The 22,188-nt window shown below is 45.5% G+C and overlaps 1 protein-coding gene across 3 annotated transcripts; it reads left to right on the top strand.

The window, feature by feature from the left end:
- Positions 1–4,812: 4,812 nt before the first annotated feature.
- LOC132207936 (utrophin-like) lies at positions 4,813–21,582 on the top strand. Of its 3 annotated transcripts, XM_059643746.1 has the most exons (5): positions 4,814–4,956; positions 6,724–6,882; positions 13,335–13,603; positions 17,724–17,870; positions 19,055–21,582. In XM_059643746.1, the coding sequence occupies exons 2-5, from the start codon at positions 6,825–6,827 to the stop codon at positions 19,121–19,123; spliced, it is 543 nt and encodes a 180-aa protein (XP_059499729.1). In that variant the 5' UTR covers positions 4,814–4,956; positions 6,724–6,824; the 3' UTR covers positions 19,124–21,582. The 3 variants fall into 3 exon arrangements, with proteins under 3 accessions (XP_059499728.1, XP_059499729.1, XP_059499727.1); XM_059643745.1 differs by lacking the exon at positions 6,724–6,882 and having other exon boundaries at positions 4,813–4,956; positions 19,058–21,582; XM_059643744.1 differs by lacking the exon at positions 6,724–6,882.
- The last annotated feature ends 606 nt before the right edge of the window (positions 21,583–22,188 follow it).

Raw genomic sequence — 22,188 nt, 5'->3', positions numbered from 1 at the left:
ATGGGAAACTGTGGTGTAGTTTCAGTACACAGGAGAAAGAGAATAGGGAGGACATGGACAGGATCTCAGTGTCACAGGAGTGTGCTGGCAAACAGCAAGCTGAATTGAAGTGTGTCTACTTGACTGCCAGGAGTATCCGGAATAAGCGAGGTGAGCTTGCAGCATGGATAGGTACCTGGGGCTTCGATGTTGTGGCCATTACGGAGACATGGATAGAGCAGGGTCAGGAATGGATGTTGCAGGTTCCAGGGTTCAGATCTTTGAGTAAGATCAGGTAAGGTGGGAAAAAAGGGGGAGGTGTGGCTTTGTTTGTCGAGGACAGTATAACGGAGGCTGAAAAAACTTTTGAGGAGGACTGGTCTACTGAGGTGGTATGGGCTGATGTCAGAAACAGGAGAGGAGAGGCCACGCTGCTGGGAGTTTTTTAATAGGCCTCTGCAAAGTTCCAGGGATCTGAAGGAGAGGATTGGCAAAACGATTCTGGGCAGGAGTGAAAGGAACAGGGTCGTCATTATGGGAGACTTTAACTTCCTAAACATTGACTGGAAATTCTGTAACCCTCGTACGTCGGATGGATGAGTTTTCGTCCAATGCACGCAGGAGCGTTTCCCGACACGGTACGTCGAAGGGCCGACGAGAGGGGAGGCCACACTGGATCTGGTACTTGACAGTGAACCAGGCCAGGTGTTTGATTTAGTGGTAGATGAGCACTTTGGAGAGAGTGACCATAATTCGGTTACGTTTAGTTTAGCGATGGAGTGGGAGAGGAACATGCCACAGGGCAAGACTTACAGATGGGGGAAGGCAATTATAATTGGGCAAGACTTAGGAGGCAAAGAATGGGGCAGCAAAATGCAGGGGATGGGGACAATCGAAATGGGGAGCTGGTTTAAGTAACAGATATTGCGTGTCCTTGATAGGTACGTCCCTGTCAGGCAGGGGTCAGTGATAAGGTAGGGGAACCCTGGTTTACTAAAGAAATTATATCTCGCGTTAAGCAGAAGAGCGAGGTTTATGTGATGTTGAGATGAGATGGATCAGTTGATGCGATGGAGAGTTACAGATGAGCAAGGAAGGATTTAAAGAGAGAGTTAAGAAGAGCAAGGAGGGGTCCTGAGCAGTCATTCGCAGGTAGAATAAAGGAGATCCGTAAAGTTTTCTCAAGGTATGTGAGGAATATAAGGATGACTGGGGTAGGAATAGGGCCAATCAAAGACAGAAGTGGGAAGTTGTGTGTGGACCGGGCAGAGATCGGAGAGGTGCTAAATGAATATTTCTCATCTGTTTTCACTGAGGAAGAGGAGAATATCATCGAGGAGACGACTGAGATACGTGCTATTAGACTTGAAAGGATTCAGGTTAGTAAGGAGGAGATGTTATCAATTCTAGAAGGTGTGAAGCTCGATAAATCCCCTGGGCCTGAGAGGATTTTTCCGAGAATTCTCTGGAGAGCTCGGTAGGAGGTGGCGGAGCCCTTGGCTTTGATCTTTGAGTCCTCATTGTCTGCAGGTTTAACACCAGAGGACTGAGGATTGCAAATGTTGTGCCCTTGTTCAAGAAGGGCAGTAGAGATGAGCCAGGCAATTACAGCCAGTGAGCCTTACGTCTGTTGCAGGAAAAGTTTTGGAAAGGGTTATAAGAGATAGGGTTTATAATCATCTCGGAAGCAACAATTTGATTGGAGATAGTCAACATGGATTTGTCAAGGGCAGGTCGTGTCTCACAAACGTCATGGAGATTTTGAGGAGGTGACCAAGCATGTGGATGAGAGAAGGCCAGTTGACGTAGTGTACGTGGACTTCAGTAAAGCCTTTGATCAGGTTCCACACGGTAGGCTATTGGAGAAAATACGGAGCCATGTGATTGAGGGAGATGTAGCAGTTTGGATTAGAAACTGGCGTTCGGTAAAAAGGCAACCAGTGGTGTTTGATGGAAAATATTCAGCCTGGAGTCCGGTTACTAGTGGTGTGCCTCAAGGATCTGTTTTTGGCCCACTGCTGTTTGTCATTTTTATAAATGACTTGGACGCAGGCATAGGTGGATGGGTTAGTAAGTTTGCAAATGACACTAAAGTCGGTGGAGTGGTGGACAATGTGGAAGAATGTCGCATGTTGCAGGGAGACGTGGATAAAGTGCAAAATTGGGCGGAAAGGTGGCAAATGGAGTTCAATGTGAGGTGATTCGCTTTGGGAGGAATAATAGGAAGGTACAATACTGGGCCAATGGAAAGATTCTTGGTAGTGCGGATGTGCAGAGGGACCTTGGCGTCCATGTACATAGATCTCTGAAAGTTGCCACTCATGTTGATAGTGCTGTGAAGAAGGCATACGGTGTGTTAGACTTTATTGGTAGAGGGATTGAGTTCCAGAGCCGTGATGTCATGCTGCAACTGCACAAAACGCTCGTGCGACCTGTTCTGGTCGCTCCATTGCGGGACGAATTCGGAAGGATTGGAAAAGGAGCAGAGGAGATTTACCAGGATGTTGCCTGGTCTGGAGTGAAGGTCTTAGGAGAGAAGGCTGAGCGACTCGAGTCTGTCCTCATTGGAGAGAAGAAGGCTAAGAGGGCCTTTAATAGAAACATACAAGACGATCAGAGAAAGATGAGTCAGGGTGGACGGTGAGAGTCATTTTCCTAGGATGATGATGTTGGCTTGTACGAGGGGGCTCAGCTACAAATTGAGGGGTGATGGATTGAAGACAGATGTCAGAGGCAGGTTCTTTACCCAGAGAGTGGTAAGGGCGTGGAATGCCCTGCCTGCCAATGCAGTTAACTCAGCCACATTCAGGGCATTTGAACAGTCCTTGGATAAGCAGAAAGATGATGATGGGATAGTGTGAGGGAACGGGCTTAGATTAGTTCACAGGTTGGCGCAACATGGAGGGCCGAAGGACCTGTTCTGCACTGTATTTTTCTATGTTCACAGATGACACTAAAATGAGTGAGAGTGTAAAGTCTGAAGAGGACAATGAAAATCTGCGGAAGGATGCAGAAAGTTTAAGTGAATGGACAAGGGTCTAGCAGATGGAGTCCAATGATGGTAGATGTGAGGGTATCCATTTTGGTAGCAATTATGGAAAAATGGAGTCTTGCTTAAATGGTGAAAAATTGTAGCATGCTGCTCTGCAGAGTGAGCTGGGCAGCCTTGTGTCTGAATCAGGTAGTTTGCAGATGCGGCTGGTAATTGAGACAGCAAATGGAATAGTGTCCTTCATTGCGAGAGTGATGCAGTTTAAAAATCGGGAGGGTATGCTACAGTTGTATAGTGTGCTGGTGAGGCTTGGTGTGGAGTAGTTTGTACAGTTTTAGTCTCCTCACTTGAGAAAGGATGTACTTGCACTGGAGGGGGTGCAAAGGAGGTTCACGAGGTTGATTCCAGAATTAAAAATGTTGCTGTATGGGGAGAGATTGAGTAGACTAGGATTGCAGTCACTGGAATTTAGAAGAATGAGGGGTGATCTAATAGAAACTTTTAAAATTATGAAACAAATGGATCGGAAATTGTTTCCACTGATGGGCGAAATTCCAACTCGGGGGCACAGCCTCAAAATAAGTGTGAACAGATATAAAACTGAGTTGAGGATGAGCTTCTTCATCCAAAGGGTTGTGAATCTGTGGAATTCTCTGCCCACTGAAACAGTTGAGGTTCCCTTGTTGAATGTTTTGAAAGCCAAAACAGATAGATCTTTGAACAGGAAAGGAATTGAGGGTTATGGTGAATGGGAGGGTAAGTGGAGCTGAGTCCGCAAAAAAGATCAGCGGAACGAGCTGGAAGAGACAGATGGCCTACTCCTGTTTTATTTCTTATGTCCGTATGTCCTTAGATTGCCATCCTTGTCATTCCTCCTTCCCTGGAATCGGCCAGTTCTGAACTGAAGAGTAGGTCTTTAAATAACTCCCACGTATCAAATGTTGACTTGTTCAATAAAAGCTCCTCCCAATTAATACTGCTCAGCTCCTACCTAACACTGATGTAATTTTCCCTCCCCCAATTTCGTCCCTTCCCACAAGGTCCTGATTATCCATGGCTGTCTTAAAATGTAAGGAGATGCGATCGCCCATTTAAGAAGCTCCTGGTTCGCTGTTTTTCCCAAGTGGGAATCAGCTACAGGCTTTCTTGTTCCACGATGGGGGAGGAAATGGCCTAGTGGTATTATTGCTGGACTGTTAATTCAGAGACTGAGATAACATTCTGGGGACCTGTGTTCAAATTCCAGCACAGCAGATGGTGAAATTTGAATTCAATATAAAAGAAAATCATGAATTAAGAATATAATGATGACCATGAATTCATTGCCAAATGTCAGAAAAAGTCAGCTGGTTCACTGATGTGCTTTAGGGAAGGAAACTGCCACCCTTACATGATCTGGCCTACATGTGACTGCAGACCCACAGCAATATGATTGACTTTGAACTGTCCCCGAGGCAATTAGGGATGGACAACAAACACTGCGTAGCTAGGGATGTCCTCCTCCCATTAACAAATAAATAAAATTGGATTCTACATCTTCCGATCCAAGATCGTTTCTTGCTCTCATACTAATTTCTTTGCTGACAGTCACTTTCCCTCCTGCCTGTCTTTTTGGAATGTCGTATAGCCCTGCGCACTTACCTCCAGTGTTGATCTCCTTGTAACCATGTCTTTGTAATAGCTATAAAATCATGCCCGTCAACCTAGAAATGTGCTATTAATTTGTTGATTTTGTTCTGAATACAATGAGCACGCAAGCAAAGAGCCATGAATTTAGCTTTATCACTTGATTTCACCTCTTGACACTATTTACAGCTGTTTTCTGTTTGCACATGCTGTCTTTTCCAATACCACGCTGAGTATTGTTATCCCGATAGTTCTTTCGTCTCAGTCCGTGTGTATTCCCGGGCGAATGTGCTCGTGTGGTCTCAGGAGTTGCGGAGGTCACGGCTCTGGGACAGCCGTTTCATCGCCCTATGCTGCAGGTAAGAAAAAAAGAAAATCTCTTGCTCTGAGCTCTGCAAACCAGGGCAATGTCAAAAGGGAAACAAGGTCAAAAGAATTTCAACAAGAATCTCAAAATTAACTGCTGAATTCATATCAACATTACGGGGATCGCCCAACTTAGTGGCCACAACATCCCACTTTCTATTCTTCACAAACAATCCAAAGGCTGAAGTATCCGTATCCCTCTTAACTTTTATGGTTTTTGAGCTAATTTCTTTTTTCTAACTTGTGCATATTTGTGGTGCTTTATGACTTCTTGCATTTAGTAATTGATAAACTCACTCTCTCACGAGTTCAGGAGAAGCCAGTTTTATAGAATCCTCAGTGTGGAAACAGGCCACTCAGTTCAACAAGCCCACAGCAACCCTCCAAAGAGCATCCCACCGAGACCCATCCCCATTCCCCGACTCTATCCCTGTCAGCCTGCATTTCCCATGGCTAATGTACCTAACCTACACATCTGTGGGTAATTCAGCATTGCCAATCCACCTAACCTGCACATCTCTGGACTGTGGGAGGAAACCAGAGCACCCAGCAGAAACCCACACAGACAAGGGGAGAATGTGCAAACTCCACACAGACAATCATGCGAGGCTGGAATGGAACTCAGGTCCCGGGTGCTGTGAGGTAGCGTTACTAACTACTGAGTCACCGTGTCACCCTGAGTTATCTTGACTCCTTCTGAAACATAGGAAGGTATCCACAAGACCAAGATCCTTTTCAATCAGCTTAATTCGTACCAACTGAGGTGGATCTAATTGGGTGTGTAAAGAAGGGGAGTCTTTCACGAGGGAACTTAACAATTTGGGAGACTCAGTCACCGAGGGAGCCTGACCCGAAGACTGGTCAAAACAATAATGATTCGATATGAATTAGTTAGAATGCAGCTGTTAACAGTAATCCTCCATCCCGATGTGGGAGCGAGATTTAACATTCAAAATCAAAACTGAAACTCTTGAACAAGGTAGTTCAAAACAGCCAGTTCTCTGATTGAGGTTGTGAACTTGCTCGCCGAGCTGGCTTCTTCTCATTCAGACGTTTCGTCACCATGATCGGTGACATCATCAGTACAGCCTCAAATGAGACGATGTTATTCTACTCTGTCTGGAATTGACACTGTCCAGTCTGTTACCATGAGTACTGTCATTTCCGGTTTTGATCTGTATGGGTTTGTGTGTGGGGGTCCAATTGTATCTGTTTGTTGGTTGCATTATGGGTGGAGAATCACGCCTCTCAGAGGACACTGCGACAAGGTAACCGTAGTACCCAAGCCAAGCATAGACACGCACAGGAATTCCGAGAGGCATGGTTCTGCACCCATTCTCCAGCCTCACAAATTTGGTCTCTTCAGTCTGAATATGATCACTCAACCATATCCTTGATGACAAACAATAGAGTCTTACTTCCCAAAATCTACAAACAGGACTGTCCAGACAGATCCATTTGTTCTAATGATATCATCTTCTGCTGGAGGGATTCCGAAATGTCTGCATTCTTCCTCAACTGAGCATTCCTTGCATTCGTGGTTGACAGAGCTGTCAGCCATGTCCATTGTGCTGCAGGGTTCCCAAGCGGAATATGAGTTGCTGTTCCTGCAACTTTGGGGTGGCATCATTTGTGGCACTGCAGGAGGCCCATGTTCAGTTTGGTTTTGTCTTTTGAGGAATGGATGGTCCCTTTGAGATTGAAATTGGAGAAAGATTTCAGGATTTTTTCATGTTCCTGTCTTTCTGTTATGCCCCTAGGAAAAAAGCAATGAAAGTGCCGTTCATGTTTTGCACGGCGAGCTGCTGAATACTAACCGGTCTCACACCATTACCATCACCTTGCCCTTGTGAAGGCAGATATGGATAAGGTTCTCAAAGCTGATAGAAGATTGAAACCACTCTCGTCCTGTGACGCTGGTAAGTTTCCCTTCTTGAAGAAAAAATGCTTGCAGCTGAATGAGCATAATACAGAGCATAGTGGCTCTGGTTAACACCGCTGTCTCAATTCCACCCTTTGGTGACTTTCTGTGTGGAGTTTGCACATTCTCCATGTGCCTGCATGGGTTTTCTGTGGGTGCTTGAGTTTCCTCCCACAGTCAAAAGATGTGCAAGGTTGGTGGATTGGCCATGCAAAATTGCCCAAGGTGTTCAGTGATGTGTAGGTTAGGTGAGTTATAGGTGGATGGGTCTGGGTGGGATGCTGTGAGGGGCAGCGTGGACGTGTTGGGCTGACGGACCTGTTTCCACACTGTAAGGGTTCTCTGATTCATGATTCTATGATTTTACTGGGTGCAAAGGTACAATATTGATTCGTCATATTTGTCTCACCTCTTTACACATTGACAAGAAAGCTTTAATGTCAGTTTCTATGCATTTGCAACTTGTCTGCTGTCTCTCACAAGGCTGACTATATCTCCTTCTCTAATGCGCATCTCCTGTCCACTGACACTGAGAGGTGACACTTGCTTTTCATTTAGTACAATCAATAAAACAATAGCCTCCATATTACATCCAGCGGCTTCTCTTAACACTCACACATTGTTCTTTATTTCCTCTAGGTATTAACCACTCATCATTTCTAATTCCTCATCTCATCTCTCTCTCATTCTCTCGCTCTCTCTCTCACTCGCTCTCTCACTCGCGCTCTCTCTCTCGCTCTCTCTCTCGCTCTCTCTCTCGCTCTCTCTCTCGCTCTCTCTCTCGCTCTCTCTCTCTCTCGCTCGCTCTCTCGCTCGCTCTCGCAGTCTTTATCTCAGAGGTTCACAGTCACACTATGTTGCACATGCATATTCTGTCCCTCATGCACAAACACACTACACACACACAAAAAAAAGTCAGGAACACAGTCTCTCACGAACACACTCTGTCACATTCTCACTCATTCATACTCCATACTATCACACAGTCGTACACGGTCTTGCACACATTCTGTGGCACACTTGCATGCACTGTCGCAGGATCTTTTGCCAATGCTCTTACTCTCAAGTACACACACACGACCACAAATCTCTCCCTCACACACTTAGGTTTGCAAATTCACTTGCTGTCAAGCTCACTCACACTTACAGACACACTCACTCCCCTCATGCATGCTGTAACACTCCCTTCTTGTGCTAACTCCCTTTCACACACTCTCAAGCACAGTCACTGGCACACACATTCTGTCGTGCGCACACACACACTTTCATGCACTGTCTTTGCACTCTTGAGCACAATCATATGCTCACCTCTCTCTTGCACACAGTCAATTTGATTTGAGTCAGAGATCATGGGAACTGCAGATGCTGGAGAATCCAAGATAATAAAATGTGAGGCTGGATGAACACAGCAGGCCAAGCAGCATCTCTGATGAAGGGTCTTGGCCCGAAACGTCAGCTTTTGTGCTCCTGAGATGCTGCTTGGCCTGCTGTGTTCATCCAGCCTCACATTTTATTATCTTGATTTGAGTCATAATTGTCACATGTGCCCAGGTACAGTGAAAAGTTTTCTTCTGCATGCAGTATAGACAGGTGAGATCAAACAAGGCGCATGAGTGAAACGGAACATAGTGACAGCTACAGAGAAGATGCACAGAGAGCAAGCTCAAAATTAGATTTAAGCTTTTCAGTGTCCTATTCAGATGTCCAATAACAGCGGTGAAGAAGCTGTTCTTGAATCTTTTCACGCATGTATACAAACTTTTTTTACATCTTCCCTTCAGAAGAAGGGAGAAGAGAGTGTAATTGGCGGGTGAGAAGGGCCTTTGATTATGTCAGTTTCTTTCCCGAGGCAGCGCGAAGTAGAGGTGGAATCAACGAATGGAAGGCTGGTTTGCATGATGGACTATGCTGTGTTCATGACTCTGTAGTTTCTTGTGGTCTGAGGAAGAGCTGTTGCCAAACCATGCTGTGACATGCATCCAGATAGGATGCTTTCTCTGGTACATGAATGAAAGTTGACCTTGCGGACACTCCAAATTACCTTAGCCTGCTGGGGAAATAGAGACATTTGGTGTGCTTTTTTGCCCATTGCGACGATCTGGGTGGACCAGGAGAGATTGTTGGTGATCGACACTCTCAACTATCTCCACCTCAGCAACATCTCTCTCACTGTCTGATGCAGGCGCTCACACACTCACATTGTGTCACCTATTCTGTCTGTCTGTCTCTCCCTCTCTCCCTCATCGCCCATCTCTCTCTCACTCGCGCTCTCTCTCTCGCTCGCTTGCGCTCTCTCTCTCTCTCGTGCTCTCTCTCTCTCTCTCGCGCACGCTCTCTCTCTCTCTCTCTCTCTCTCTCTCGCTCTCTCGCGCGCTCTCTCTCTCTCTCGCGCGCGCTCTCTCTTTGTCTCTGTCTCCCTCCCCCACCCCCCCAACCTCTCTGGCTTTGTCTCTCTCTCTCTCTTTTTCTCACATACCAACTCATTGCTCAGTATTCCATGGTATCTGAATTGTTGGAAGAATTAACTTAGACTGAGCGTGGATTTTCTCCCAAATTAGTTATGACAAAGCAGAACCAACTCTGCCTGGAAGAAGAAAGGCAGGAGCCATAATAATGAGGGATTGTTTTGCTAGAGGAACCGTGCTGTGATATGCATCCAGATAGGATGCTTTCTGTGGTACATGAGTGAAAGTTGCCCTTGTGGGCACACGGAATTGCCTTAGCCTCCTGGGAAGTAGAGACAACGGTGTGCTTTTTTGCTCATTGCGATGATGTGGATGGACCAGTGAACTAATCTAAGCCCATCCCCCTACACGATCCCATTATCATCCATATGCTTATCCAAGGACTGTTGAAATGCCCCTAATGTGGCTGAGCTAACTGCATTGGCAGGCAGGGGGTTCCACATCCTTAGCACTCTCGGAGTAAAGAACCTGCCTCTGATATCTATCTCAAATCTATTATCCCTCACTGTTGAGCTGTGCCTCCTCATACAAGCTGACGTCATCATCCTCGGAAAAAGACCCACACTGTCCACCCTGTCTCATCCACTGATCATCTTGTATGTCTCTATTAAATCCCCTCTGAACCACCTTCTCTCCAATGAGTACACACCCAAGTCCCTCAGCCTTTCTTCAGAAGACCTTCGCTCCGGACCAGGCAACATCATCTCTGCACCTTTTCCAATGCTTCCACATCCTTCCTGTAATGGGGCGACCAGAACTGTACGCAATATTCCAAATGAGACCGCACCAGCTGTTTGGACAGTTGCTCTGGATCTCAATCCCACTGCCAATAAAACCTAAAACACCGTAAGCCTTCTTCACAGCACTATCAACCTGGATGGCAATTTTCAGGGATCGACATAGATGGACACCCTCTGCACATCTTTCCATTGACCCAATATTCTGCCTTCCTATTATTCATCCCAAAGTGAATCACCTCACATTTATCCGCATTGAACTCCATCTGCCAGCTTTCCGCCCAATTCTGCAGTTCATCCAAGTCTACCTGTCACCTGCAACATTCTTCCACATTGTCCACCACTCCACCGACTTGAGTGTCATCTGCAAACTTACTAACCGATCTACCAATGCCTCCGTCCAAGTCATTTATAAAAATGACAAACAGCAGTGGTCCCAAAACAGATCCTTGAGACAAACCAGTAGTAACCAGACTCCAGGCTGAATATTTTCTATCAACCACCACTGGTTGCCTCCTTAGCCAAAGCCAGTTTCTAATCCAACCTGCTAAATCTCCCTCAATCCCATGTCTCCATGTTTTCTCCAATAGCCTACCATGTGGAACCTTATCGAAGGCTTCACTGAAGTCCATGTCCACCACGTCAACTGCCCGACCCTCATCCACGTGCTTGGTCACCTTCCAAAATGACTCAATGAGGCTTGTGAGACACGACCTGCCCTTGACAAATACTTGTTGACTATCTCCCATCAAATTGGTGCTTGCTCGATGATTATAAATCCTCTCTCTTATAATCCTTTCCAAAACTTTTCCTGCAACAGACGGAAGGCTCACTGGGTTTATAATTACCTGGGTCATCTCTACTGCCCTCTTTGAACAAGGGCACAACATTTGCAACCCTCCAGCCTTCTGGTACTAAACCTGTAGACAATGAGGATTCAAAGATCAAGGCCAAAGGCACCGCCACCTCCTCCGTAGCCTCCCAGAGAATCTGAAAGTTTTGAAGGATGATGCGTTGTATCCGGAGGTTGGTGGGGTGGTACGTCAGGACGAGGGAGACGTTGTTTTGGTTGTTGTTGCGGGGTGGGGTGAGAGGGATTTGTTGCAGGAAATGCTGGAGACACGGTCGAGGGCGTTATCAACCACAGAGCGGGGCAAGTTGTGGTCCTTGAAAAATGAGGACATCTGAGATATACGGGAAAAGAATACCTCATCCTGGGAGCGCAGATGCAGAGGCAAAGGAATGGGGAATAGGGGATGAATTGTTGCAGGAATATGGTGGGAGGAGGTGTAATCTTGGTAGCTGTGGGAATTGGTGGAGTTGAAATGGATATTTGTTTCTCAGTGGTTGGAAATAGAGTGGTCCAGGTAGGAGAGAGAGGTATCAGAGATTGTCCAGGTTAACTTCAAGTTCGGGAGGAAGGTGTTGGTGAAGCGGATGAACTGTTAGAGCCCCTTGTGGGAACACGAGGCGGTGCCGATACAGTCATCAATGTAACGGAGGAAGAGGTGGGGTTGAGGGCCAGTGTAGGTACGGAAGAGGGAGCGTTCCATGTAACCTACAAAGAGGCAGGCATAGCTTGGGCCCATTTGGCTACCCTGGCCACCCCCTTTGTCTGTAGGAAGTGGGAGGAATTGAAAGAGAAACTGTTGAGGGTTGTTCAAGGACCGGAACTTGCCCCTCCTCAGTGGTCAAAAACGCCCTCGACCGTGTCACCCGCGTTTCCCACAACTCATCCCTCACACCCGCACCCCATAATAACTACCAAAACAGTGTCGTCCTCGCCCTCACGTACCACCCCACCGACATCCGGATTCAATGCGTCGTCCTCCGACCCTTCTGCCATCTGCAATCCGACCCCACCACCAAAGACATTTTTCCCACCACCCTTAGGTGACCCCCTTATCCGCTCCACACTCCCCTCTAGCACTCCCTACACCCAGCACTTTTCCCTGCATATCCATAAATGTTGTCATCACAACGTTTAAAATTCACTGGTCCCGATACCCCCCCCCCCCCCCCCTCACCCCCATCCCAGGCCCCAGGAAGAATTTCCTCATCAAACAGATGTGTACCTGCACATCTGCTAATGTGGTAGACTGTATCCACTGTTGCCATTGTGGCCCCCTCTACATCGGGGAAACCAAACAGAGGTTTGGGGACCGCTTCACCTGTGCTCAGTTTGCACTAAAGAACTGCACCTCCCAGTCGCGAACTGTTTCGACTCTCCCTACCAATCCTCAGGTAACATGTCCATCCTGGGCCTCCTGCAGTGCCACAACGATGCCACCTGAAGGTTGCAGGAGCAGCACCTCATATTGCGCTTGGGAACCCTGCACTCCATGGTATCAATGTGGACTTCACAAGCTTCAAAATCACCCCTCGCCCTCCCGCATCCCAAAACCAGCCCACCTATCCCATCCTGCCACCTCAAACCCCACCCCCATTTCCTACCTCCTAACCTCTTCCCGCCCCGGAGACCTGTTCGTCCTCCCCGGACTGGCCTATCCCCTCCCTCCCTCCCCACCTACACTCACCTCTGCTGGCTCCATCCCCACCTCTTTAACTTGTCTGTCTCCTCTCCACCTATCTTCTCCTCTATGCATCTTTGATCCGCCTCCCCCTCTCTCACTATTTATTTCAGAACTCTCTCCCCCTCCCCCTTTTCTGATGAAAGGTCTCGGCCCAACGTGTCAGCTTTTGTGCTCCTCAGATGCTGCTTGGCCTGCTGTGTTCATCCAGCTGCACACTTTGTTATCTCTACATCTCTTAACAACCTCATGAGGTGAGTTCCAGAGCGAACTATGCAGGGTAGACTTTGGGTTTATCATTCTAACTTGCCAGTCCTGAAAGATGAAAGTTGGTTTGTGTTGGATGTTTGTCTCATAGCTATGAAAGATATCCTGAAAGGATTTTTCAAATCTTTTGTTGAGAATTGTACCCATTTAGTCACTAATCCTTTTCCTTCTTTAAAGTTTCCATGGTAGTGACAAATTTGAAATATCTGCGGAATTTTATTTGGCTTTGTATTGGTTCTCTGTGATTCTCTGTTAATGGCTCCACGACCTGCCAGCTAATTACAGAATTTATCATTGATGTGCCTGTACCAAAATCTTTCATCTTATACTATATATCCCAATTTCAGGAGAAAGTCCATAGAGACCTTTTAAAGGAAAGGGGATTAGAAAGAAAATCTATCGATCAAAATCATGAATAGTTGATAAATTATTTGCATTCCATATTTCCAGAACCTGCCCCGGAAGAGAGAGCCCAGAGAATTGCCAAAGCTGTCCGCAAACAGTCAATAGAAGTGAAGGAAAATTGGGAACAACTGAAAATCCGTGCGAGCAACTGGCAGAAACAGGTGGAAAAGGCGTTGGAGAAACTTCAAGAACTGCAGAAAGTTCTGGATGATCTTGAGGCTCATGTGATAACAGCTGAGGGGGTCCACACTGATTGGCAACCTGTGAGTGACCTGCTTATTGACTCATTGCAGGATCACTTTGATAAAACCACAGTAAGTGCAATTACATTACACTTCACTTATGAACAGATGTAACCACAATGTTGTATCGAGACGATCAGTAATATGAGTACTTCAGTAATATTGATTGAATGGTTGTTAACTTAATTTGCAAATTAAAACTTAGTTGAGCATGCCTTCTGATGATATCACATCATTAATATTAGTATAGTTGAGGATTCTATTAGTCAGTGACATCAGCTGAGTTATCTGCTTGTTGCCATGTTATCAGGGTTAAAGGTAAAGTCTTAGCACGCCATTTGGCGACTCCTTAGAGAGAGACAACTGGTTATGATTTAACCTGAAGATCACCATGCCTCAGGGAAGTAGAGGGGTTGAGGCGAAGACCCTTTGTGGTCGGCTCACTGGTGTGGCAATTGAGCCCTCTCTGCAGGGCATCAGTCTGCATCACAAGCCAACTGAATTTGAATAGAGTTTAGGATTGGAGAGCCATCCATGCAATTTTTTTTTTGAATGAATGTTTCTCACTGGGACTCTCTCACCGGCAAACTTTTTAAAAGCCAGCTCAGCCATACAGGCGAGATCGGTTCCTGATCTCAGCTGAATTTTTTGACCTGGGGTGGGTCAGCGTTAGGAGTTCATTGATTGGAATGAATTCTCATTAAGTTAGCGAGAGGGATACTACACGTGAATAGATCGATGTTTTGAAAAGAGGATGAGATATGAGCAAAAGTTTAATTGATGTGGAAGACCAGCCACAATCATCATCGACAGTGGAGCAAGCTTGAGTGGCCATGCAACATTGTGCTGCCACTATTTGACTTGTTCTGTGGAAAGGAAGGAAAATGGTCCAAGTGTCAAAAATGCCGAAGACCACAACATTCTACAACCTCAAAATTTGATTGTGTTCAGCATATTATCACTCCTGGTACCCCTAAATCCTGGTCTATCATCTCAGCAGCTCGACTCTGCCCAAAAGCTGGTTACTTGTGACATTTTTGAGGGATCTTCCCAAGTCTGAAAATCATTTTTGTTTTTGTACAATCAAAGTTGGCCAGTGTGGAAGGAGGTCGTTTGGCATATCGTAGCTCTTTGAAATAACTCCCCAATTCGTCCCCCTCTGCTTGGCAATGACTTCAACCACTTATAAAATCTCTTTAATGGAGGGAAACTTTGAAGGCGTGTGATTGGAGTGTTAACGATCCCAGAATACAACTGAGCCTTATTAAGTTGTTAGTTCAGATGATCAAGAGCTTGATGAAAGAGGATTGTTTGAAAAAGTGCCTTAAAAGAGGAAATGTACAGAGGCTAAGAGGTGTAGGAAGTTAGCGAGTTTTGAGAGGATTTGTTGCTTGGGTTGAGGTTCTGGATGTGAGTTTGCTCGCTGAAGGTGCAGGAAGTCTCTTGTTGGGTTTGAAGCCGACACAATTAAATGTTTGGCAACTAGTAGTGGGCCGTTTAAAATCAAGAGTGGGCAAGAGGACATAATTAGATGAGTGCAGTTATCCTGAAGTATGGTTGGACTGGTGGAAATTACCAAAATAGCGATAGGCATAGCCAAGTAACGATTTGTAAACAAAAATGAGAATTTAATAAAATTACTGTTAATGGTATCAGTCAGGTGGAAAGTACAGAGAATAGGAATTGGTTCAAGTTGAGACTCAGGCAGTGGAGTTTTAGACGACCTCAAGTGTTCAATGGACAAATGTGGGTCTCCATCAGGGAATGCATTGGAATTGTCAGGTCCAGAAGTGAAGTAGTTCCAGGTGAAGGTTTCACTGCGAATGAGCCGAGACAAGAGACAGGTAGGCAGGATTGAAAAGATGTAAAGAGACAGCTTTAGGGATTGCATGAATGTGTGGTCGGACGTTCATCATGGGATAAACAAGATGCCAAGGTTGTGCTGAGACAAGTGTAATATTACATTGTTGCCAAGGCGGAGTAATGCAATCAGTAGGTCGTGAATAGAGATTGGTGTGGGGGCCACAAAGTGGTCTTCCCAGTTTGAAATTGTTATCTCTACATAGTTGCGCAACTTTATGTTCTGTTCAAAAGGCATTACTGACAAGGAAACAGAAGTTAGCCATTTGTTTACTTGTCAATATATCTTGATTTTTCCACCATGTTCTCCAATTATTGACACAACATGTGCACTGTACGAAGTGAACCGTTCAAACCTTAAAAGGAGATGTTAAAATTGTGGAATATGAAGTTAAATTTTTTTTTGTTGAAAATTTAAATAAATTACATGAAGGTTTGACCAAGACTGCAAGGAATTCAATGGATCACCAGATGAATAAAACAAGCAGTCGTAAGGTGGTATTAGCTGGATGTTCCTGAAGAAAGAGAACGCAGCCAACCTTTCTTCCATCAGGGGGATTAATTGTGTGGTGTCAGACACAGTCGATGAAATCATTCCTTCTGTCTTTACTGTCTGACTAGACTATGGTTGTAATATTTCCTTTTTTAAGCGCTCAAGGTTAGACATAGTTCACTTGACATTCTCATTTTATAAATTTTAAGAAGTTGACTTATTGTCAAGTCACGATAGGATTGAAAACACATTCTATAACTGTTTGAAGTCAGAAGTCACATGACACCAGCTTGTCGTCCAACAGGTTCATTTGAAATCACACAAGCTTTTGGAGTGCAGCCCCTTCATCAGGTGCAGTTAGTGAGGTGACCACAGAGAGAGACAGCTTATCAGCAGAGAGATCAAATGATCATAGAATTGGCGTGAGTGGAGTGTCAGATAATAACTCTATGCAGGTACCAAGAGTGTTAGAGGCAAGTAAAGCGTTTATAAAGTCCATGTCAGTGCTGTGTTGTCATGATAATCAGGCAACGCAACAGGAATGTACAAAAGGTGACATCTCAGGTCAGACTCTGACTTGTAGTTTAGAGGCTTGTGTTCAGAATCTGTCTTAGAGTTTTAACCTTTATTTCAAAAGCAAGAATTTATAAGATACCACACTGACTGTAACTACAAGTTGTGTGTTTCTTCAACAAAATATCTGCAAACCAACAAACATCCTGGATGAAGACTTATTATCTGACACTCCACTCACACCAGTTGTATGATGTTTTGATCTGTCTGCTTATCAATTGTGTGACTGTGTGTTTTCCTCCCTGACCGCACCTGATGAAGGGACTGCACTCCCAAAGCTTGTGTGATTTCAAATAAACCTGTCAGATTATAACCTGATGTCATGTGACTTCTGACTTTGTCTATCCTAGTCCAACACCAGCACCTCCACATTATAACTGTTTGGAACCAAGTCAGTGCAACAGGTACATATCGAACATTTGACTTCAGAAAAATGCCGAGTGCTGAAAAGTTCATTAACAACAAAGGATTTCTTCATTCTGCCATCTATCGTAACATGCTGCGTCTCACAGTCACAATGAAAGGATGGCCACTTGAATTTAGCAGGGCCAAGAACAGTTCTGGACATTTTTAGCATGGGAGGAGGCCATTCAACCTATTTTAACTGTCCCAGCTCTCTCCCAGCGCAACAAAATTAATCCTTCTCTCGAACTCATTCCACATATTTCACAGAATTGAAATATATAGGTACATACTTAAGAGATTTTAACATCAAGTGAGCAGTTCTCGCACTTCACCTTGTCACTAAAAATGGAAAACGTGACTTACAAGGAGTGGGTCTTTATTTTGTTCTGTTTTGATGATGAAGCAGATGCAAGTCCAAGTGCTGGAACTGGCGTCTTGAACTTAGCAACTGTTCAATGTGTATAAAATGAATTCTGTGCACATCTACTAAAAGCAGTTTTATGGAAGGAAAAGGCACCAAAGAAGATTTGGTGTATTGTGCTTGATGCTATTATACTCCAACCTGTGAAAACAGAACTCTACAACTGTGAGTGTTGAGTTCTGAGAGGGTGCTATCTTGTTTGAATGTACATTGCTAAGCCTAGGCCTATTTTCCCAACAGCAAAATTGGTAATCCAGCAAGAAATGGATATTTCTCACATTTGTTGGCTGTAAGTGTCTGTTTAAAGTTTGAGTACAGTTTCCTTATATACAGGTGCTTAACCTGCTTTTACAGTTGGAACATTTGTTGTGCCAATGAAAATTTTTTGAATGGTTTCACCTCCAATTTTCCTCTTTATACATATTTGGTATTTTTTTCAGGGTCAGGACTATCTTCAAAATCTGAGATTGGGTTTTGAAAGACAGCAGCCTTTGTTTTGGAGAGATAATGGGAACTGCAGATGCTGGAGAATGCAAGATAACAACGTGTGGAGCTGGATGAAGACAGCAGGCCAAGCAGCATCTGAGGTGCACAAAAGCTGACGTTTCGGGCCGAGAACCTTCTTCAGAAAATGGGGAGGGGGTGCGGGTTCTGAAATAAATAGGGAGAGAGGGGGAGGCGGATGGAAGATGGATGGAGGAGAAGATAGGTGGAGAGGAGAGTATGGGTAGGGAGGCAGGGAGGGGATAGGTCAGTCTGGGGAGGCCGGACAGGTCAAGGGAGCGGGATGAGGGGAAATAGGGGTGCGGTATGAGGTGGGAGGGGCGATGGGTGAGAGGAAGAATAGGTTAGGGAGGCGGGGACGAGCTGGGCTGGTTTTGGGATGCAGTGGCAGGACAGGAGATTTGGAAGCTTGTGAAATCCACACTGATAGCATTGGGCTGCAGGGTTCCCAAGCAGAATATGATTTGCTGTTCCTGCAACCTTGGGGTGGCGTCATTATGGCACTGCAGGAGGCCCAGGTTGGACATGTCCTCTCGGGAATGGGAGGGGGAGTTGAAATGGTTAGTGACTGGGAGGTGCAGTTGTTTCTTGCAAACTGAGCGTAGGTGTTCTGAAAAGCGGTCCCCAAGCCTCTGCATCGTTTCCCCAATGTAGAGGAAGCCACAACGGGGACAGCGGATGTTTTGGATATTTCTTAAGCATTGATTTTCATTCAGAGTTGGTTGGATTTTGCTGAAGCAATAGACATAACTCACTATGACGTAGACAATGTCAGAGTTAATGTTTCGCGTCCTGTGACCCTTCCTCAGATCTCACTCTTCACTGATGCTGCCAGACCTGCTGAGCTTTTCCAGCAACTTCTGCTTTTGTTGCTGATTTACAGTGCCCACAGTTCTTTTGTTTTTTACGACACAGACAAAACTTGATCTCTGCAGGAAGCATGATGCTGCATTCTGCAACTTTCCTGCCTTTTTGTAATATAATATTGTCTTTTTAGGGCAGAAGTGGCTTTTTTTGTTTGTTTTAACTTCCGCACATACTTTCTATGCAGGTTAAAAGTCTACACCTTTTCAGTTCTCTGCTGCATAATGAAGACTTGGAACAATTTTTTTTTATAAAGTAGAAAATCAGTGTGGTTTGTTTTCCAAAATGTGATTTGTAAGTGCAACACTTAACAGTGTGTTCATCAAACTATTGTTTCCTTTGATCTTTGTGTTGCAGAAATTTCTAGAATCATTTCATATGTATTTTTCTTGATATATTTTAGCAGCTTTCCTGGAGCAAGTCTGTTTTCCTTCGGATGAGACGACTTTCAGACATACTCCCTTTATTATGAGATTTAATTGCGGTAAAATGAGGATTTTTATTCACTGAGACACACATGACTATATGTTTAAAGCATTGGAAAAAGCGTTCTGTTCGGACTGTCATGTTATCTGGTGTTTGTACCAGGCTTTCCGATGAAATGCAAGTGATTAAGGATGCTACTGATGCCACATGTTATTACAAGAGGAAATGAACATACAAGTAAGGATTTTATGCCACATTTATACATAGCATGGACCATGCAGCATGGATGCAGTGACTGAGTGAAATGGGATGCAGTGACTGAGTGAAATGGGATGCAGTGACTGAGTGAAATGGGATGCAGTGACTGAGTGAAATGGGATGCAGTGACTGAGTGAAATGGGATGCAGTGACTGAGTGAAATGGGATGCAGTGACTGAGTGAAATGCTCACAGCGAATTGCCCCCTCCATCCTGACCCGCTCACAGCGACTTGCCCCTGCAGTCCTGACCTGCTCACAGCGACTTCTCTCTGCAGACCTGACCCGCTCACAGTGACTCGCCCCTTCAGTCCTGTCCCAATCACAAGGACTTGCCCTCTCCGTCCTTACCCGCTCACAGTGACTTGCCCCTGCAGTCCTGACCCCCTCACAGTGACCTGCCCCCTCACTCCTGACCCGCTCTACATTGAGGAAACCAAGCAGAGGCTTGGGGACCGCTTTGCAGAACACCTCCACTTGGTTCGCAACAAACAACTGCACTTCCCAGTCGCGAACCATTTTAACTCCCCCTCCCATTCCTTAGACGACATGTCCATCATGGGCCTCCTGCAGTGCCACAATAATGCCACCCGAAGGTTGCAAGAACAGCAACTCATAATCCGCTTGGGGACCCTGCAACCCAATGGTATTCATGTGGACTTCACCAGCTTCAAAATCTCCCCTTCCCCAACTGCATCCCAAAACCAGCCCAGTTCTTCCCCTCCCCCGACTGCATCACAAAACCAGCCCAGCTGTTCCCTTCCCCCGACTGCATCCCAAAACCAGCCCAGCCTGTCTCCACCTCCCTAACATGTTGTTCCTCTCACCCATCCCTTCCTCCCACCTCAAGCCACACCTCATCCTGCCTCCTTGACCTGTCTGTCTTCCCTGGACTGACCTATGCCCTCCCTACCTCCTCACCTGTACTCTCCTCTCTACCTATCTTGTTTTCTCTCCATCTTCGGTCTGCATCCCTCCCTCCCTATTTATTCCAGTTCCCTCTCCCATCCCCCTCTCTGATGAAGGGTCTAGGCCCGAAATGTCAGCTTTTGTGCTCCTGAGATGCTGCTTGGCCTGCTGTGTTCATCCAGCTCCACACTTTGTTATGTTGGATTCTCCAGCATCTGCAGTTCCCATTATCAGTGGCATTTTCCTCTTCATCAAAGTTTGTGCAAAAGCAACACGATATGGGGCGGCACGGTGGCTCAGCGGTTAGCACTGCAGCCTCACAGCACTGGGGACCCAGGTTCAATTCCAGCCTCAGACAACTGTCTGTGTGGAATTTGCACCTTGTCCCTGTGTCTGCGTGGGTTTCCACCAGGTGCTCCGGTCTCCTCCCACAGTCCAAAGATGTGCACGCTAGGTGGATTGGCAATGCTAAATTGCCCGTAGTGTTCAGGGGCGTGGGTCTGGGTGGGATGCTCCAAGGTTTGGTGTGCACTTGTTGGGCCAAAGGGCCTGTATCCACACTGTAGGGAATCTAAACAAACCTGTTCCCACATCTCCATGTTATAACCCTGCTGATCAATGCACACAGAGATGTTTGATAACAAAAGGATAACAATAATATTCAAACCTAGTGCTGGAGATGTATTTTAAATACACGGAGGCCAGTGTCGATCTCCAATTCAACTTTTATTTACAAATGAACTGTCTTCAACTTTAGCACTGCCTCATTCAGAGATAGTTGCCAGGGTGTCAGCATCTCTGATGCTCACACTTCTTATCTGTCAGCCAGGGCTCCCTGATTTGGGCTGTTAATATGGAACAATCAGGCAACTCATATTCTGTGAGGTTCAACTGGCCGACCTGGTCACAAACCAGTGCGGTGTGTTCATCGAAAATCAAACGTACTAGAAAGATACCATTCCATACCAGTGTAAAGGAAGGCATGAGGCTAAACTGGGGAGGGAAGGGAACTGCTTATTGGGGGTGGCCCAGAGAGTAAAAGAAAATCGAATGGGAAGAAGACCATTTGAGACTGAGGGAGAGAGATGTAATTGCCTGAATGAGGCATTCCAATTGCGAAATGGATTTTTGTGTATACACCATGTTCAGTTTCCCCGATCTTAATCTGTACTCCTCTTTAAATGATTAGTATCTGAAATTTCTGTATCATTTCCAAATGTTCTGTCTCTAATGTTATGCTGTTGGAATTGGTTGAACTGCAGAGATATTATTTATTTGCACAAATGTGTTCAGTGAAATGAGTTGCATGCTATTTATGTATTATTCTTCCTGATTCTATTGTACGCATACAAATTAAAGTTAGTTCCACTTTTGAACAACAAACTGCTTTTAGATGTCTGATGTATCTCATTTGCCTGCCACTTACTCTTGTTGATGAGTTGTGTTTCTGTTTGGTGAAGAAATATGAATGAGCTGGAGCACTAATGGCAATGCCCAATGTGGTGATCTTCCAACATTGCAGCTGGAAGGTGGGGCAGGAAGGGGGATGGGTTTCACAAGAACTATCACAGAGGGAAATGCAGAGACAGGTAATGTATGTGGCAGCACCGAGACAGTGAGGAGAATGAAATGCAATGAAAGGGGAATCTGGCTGTAGTCTCAAAGGCACGGGCTGAATGGAAGAGGACAGAAAGGATTCACTCAGAGGAAGAGAAGATCAGACTAGACTGACTGTGAAACAGGCAGTAATCATTGGCAAGTTACTGATAGGAGGGTGAATCAATCGGGCTCACTTTAAGACTGTTTACAGTTACCATATAGTTTGTGGGAGATGTGTAGATCAGGCCAGGCTCAGAGAGAAACGCTTCCCGGAGTAATTAACATGGAGACCCCACTGGGAAAGAGTGAGGGGTTGGCCGTCCTGCTTCCACTGCTGCTGGTGATGT

The sequence above is a fragment of the Stegostoma tigrinum genome, unplaced genomic scaffold (assembly GCF_030684315.1).
Source record: "Stegostoma tigrinum isolate sSteTig4 unplaced genomic scaffold, sSteTig4.hap1 scaffold_215, whole genome shotgun sequence".
Classification (NCBI taxonomy): domain Eukaryota; kingdom Metazoa; phylum Chordata; class Chondrichthyes; order Orectolobiformes; family Stegostomatidae; genus Stegostoma; species Stegostoma tigrinum.
The sequence above is the reverse complement of the archived record's forward strand: the minus strand, read 5'-3'. Positions and strand labels throughout refer to the sequence as shown.